A 3,159-nucleotide genomic window follows, 5' to 3' on the forward strand; every position below is an offset into this window, starting at 1 on the left:
TGTGTTTTTGTGTGAGATCTGTGATTGACGCGTGTGTGTGTGTGTGTGTGTGTGTGTGTGTCAGAAACACGCTCTCATGGAGCAGGTGGCCCATCAGACCATCGTCATGCAGTTCATCCTGGAGCTCTCCAAGAGTCTGAAGGTCGATCCGCGCGGCTGCTTCCGCCAGTTCTTCACCAAAATCAAGGTGTGTGTGTGGAGGGATTTATCACAGCGACCATATCAAGTGTGTATTGATGGGGATTCTGTTATTTCATATGTATGCATGTGAATATGCAGCACAGGAATGCTAAAAGTGTTTGACGTGTTAGAGAGCTGATAAAGAGAAACGTCCTGCTCTTCATGTCAGATAAGACAATCCTCCTTCATGCTGTGTGTTCAGACCACAGACCAGCAGTATCAGGACGCCTTCAACGACGAGCTGGAGTCCTTTAAGGAGCGAGTGCGCGGACGAGCCAAGATCCGCATCGAGAAAGCCTTGAAGGAGTATGAGGAGGAGGAGCGGCAGAAGCGCCTGGGTCCCGGCGGCCTGGATCCAGTGGAGGTGTACGAGTCGCTGCCTGCGGTGAGACACACACACCACACAGCTACTGTACTCATGAGGACGAGATCTAACGGCTTGTTTAATGGGAGTAAATAAAGAAGGACATAAGCAGTCGGCAGAATGAACACTAGTTAGTGCTCACTGGAATCACAGAGACTCCGAGCAGGTGAAGTGTGGATGATTGTGAACATGCTGATGCTTCGTCCCGCAGGAGATGCAGAAGTGCTTCGACGATAAAGACATTCAGATGCTGCAGGACGCCATCAGCAGGATGGACCCGACGGTCAGTGTGCGCCGCGTGACGCCAGGCTCGGAGTGTTGATGGTAGTCTGATGATCTTCCTCTCTTGCAGGAGGCCAAACACCACATGAAGCGCTGCATCGAGTCGGGACTGTGGGTCCCGAACGCACGAGCGGACGAAGAGGGAGAGAAAGATAAAGAGGAAGGCGATGAGCCGCAGTATGAGGAAGTGAAGAAAGAAGAGCAGTGACCCCTGACCCCGCCGGACCCCAGAGCCATCTGATGAGATCAGTGCTGAAGCAGATCCTGAGCACGTCTCTCTCTTCTCTCATCATCACTGTTTGTTATTCATGCAGTCTTCTGTAGACACTCTCCCAGCGCTTCCGCTCTCTTACGCCATCCTCACGCTCATCTAAAGCCAGATTGTGTGTTTTGGGTTTGATTAGCCGTTACTCACAGGTGAATGAAGATCTGCAGTATTATAGATAGAGGAGACAGTCCAGATGAATACTAATAATGAACTGATTTATTTGTTGGATGCTGGTCTCTTTTTGTTCATATGATTCACACTGCTCTGTTAGTGCTGTATGTTCAGTTTGTATCAGAATAAAGTTGTGGGCTGATGGGAAATCTGTGTCTGATTATAACACATTTATCTGTGCGTAAAGCTGCAGTAATGATGCCATTATCACAGTAATGACAAGATTATGGTAGAAACTACTCTGTTTTTAAAATCTGGTCTCAGAATGAACCAAACAAACACTCAAGTGAGGAAGGCCTCGTTGCTGCTGGAATAGAAATAACAGTACTCTGTTAGTTATTGATGAGGTTGTTTCATTTCAATGAAAACAAAAATCAAGAACATGTTTAAGTATTTATACTTCCCTAAAATGGATTAATTCTATTTTTTTATTATACATAAAATACGTGTCTCGTGTCCGTAAACAGAAAAAAGCTGAAAAAAAGCAAGAAATATTGACCATGAAAAAAGGTAAATAACGGTTTGTAAAAACAGAAACTCCGAACAGAGCAAAGTTTGCAAGCAGAAAGCGACAGAGTCCGTAATAAAACCCGAATCAACACTGCTTGGCTTTGTAGAGGTGAGGATTTAAAACCGAACCCACAGATGCCTTTGTTTCTCAGCAGGTAAGATAATTTATTTAACCAATATGCAGCTCTCTAACAGCAGCGTTAGCTGTGTCGTTTCATTAATGATTATGGGGCGTTGTAATTCTGCTTTGGTTTTATTTTCAAGGATAGACTGTGAATTAGAAAGCTAACGTCTCTTCAGCTGTCTAGTCAATTTGTGACCCTTTCCACCTAATCTACTACATCTCTTGAGATGTTTGTTTCATCCACAGATGTTCAGAGATGACAACTTTAATTTAAAAAACACAAATTTAAAAACTTTTAATTTAAAAAACACGTGTCTAATTACTCAAAACATAAGCAAAGACTTATATAAGAAGTAATGTCATGCTTAGATTTTCATGTGTAAACCACATCGATCCGCACAGAGCCGAAGCACAGCCTCAACAGTTTTCTTCGGGTTAGATCAATCGGAGTACATTTCTTATTATGGGATGTCTTTTCTTTATGAGCTGCACATTTCTTTTAAAGCATTAGATGTCGTTCCTTTATACACTGTAAAATCCAGTAGTTTACCTTACTTAGATTTAATTAGTTATCTTTACTTAGTTGTTATACTTACTAGGTTTTATTAAGTTACAGCTACTTTCAAGGCAAATAAAACAATTTACTTACTGTTTTGAGTGACGCTTACTTAAAATATGCAAGTAGCCACAAAGGAACCAATGACATTAATAAAGCAGTGAGAGACAGCAGTGCACTAATATGTTGCTAATGTGCTACATAACAGAAGAAGAAGAAAAGAAAAAGAGTCTTAAAGGGGTCATATGATGTTGCTAAAAATAACATTATTTTGTGTATTTGGTGTAATGAAATGTGTTTATGAGCTATCCAGTGCGTTGTGATTGGCCAAATACCACAAGCGTGTGATGGAAATGTTACGCCCCTCACCATACTGTGATTCCCTGTCCGGCCGGAACGACGAGACAAAAACATTAAAACCCATTATAAATGAGGCATTTGTTGCATCCAGCGGGAACAAGACTTTTCACCCATTTCCTCCATGTCTGCAGTTATCTTTCACTAGAAATGCATTCACTTGTTTCCAAAAGTCATCTTGAATGTTGAATTTTCAATACAACTGAAATATTTGAGAGAAAATCACATAAGCTACCTTCATAAACTGATGTTGATTTTCCTAAAATGTGTTTTTTTTTACTCACCATTATAGTGGTTAGTGTTCCCTTTGGTTGGGCACTTGGAACTTAATTTATGTTACTATATAT

At 41.5% G+C, this 3,159-nt stretch overlaps 1 protein-coding gene across 1 annotated transcript in view; it reads left to right on the forward strand.

Moving 5' to 3' along the window:
* Window positions 1–1,414, forward strand: part of LOC107668523 (hsp90 co-chaperone Cdc37-like) — a 15,026-nt gene extending 13,612 nt beyond the window's left edge. The window contains exons 3-6 of the mRNA XM_016460428.1: window positions 65–187; window positions 383–565; window positions 756–827; window positions 897–1,414. Of these exons, the coding sequence (XP_016315914.1) occupies window positions 65–187; window positions 383–565; window positions 756–827; window positions 897–1,034 (516 nt within the window). The 3' untranslated portion in view covers window positions 1,035–1,414. The remainder of the gene's footprint in view (window positions 1–64; window positions 188–382; window positions 566–755; window positions 828–896) is intronic.
* The last annotated feature ends 1,745 nt before the right edge of the window (window positions 1,415–3,159 follow it).

This window comes from Sinocyclocheilus anshuiensis, unplaced genomic scaffold (assembly GCF_001515605.1).
Source record: "Sinocyclocheilus anshuiensis isolate Anshui unplaced genomic scaffold, SAMN03320099.WGS_v1.1 scaffold3548, whole genome shotgun sequence".
Lineage (NCBI taxonomy): Eukaryota > Metazoa > Chordata > Actinopteri > Cypriniformes > Cyprinidae > Sinocyclocheilus > Sinocyclocheilus anshuiensis.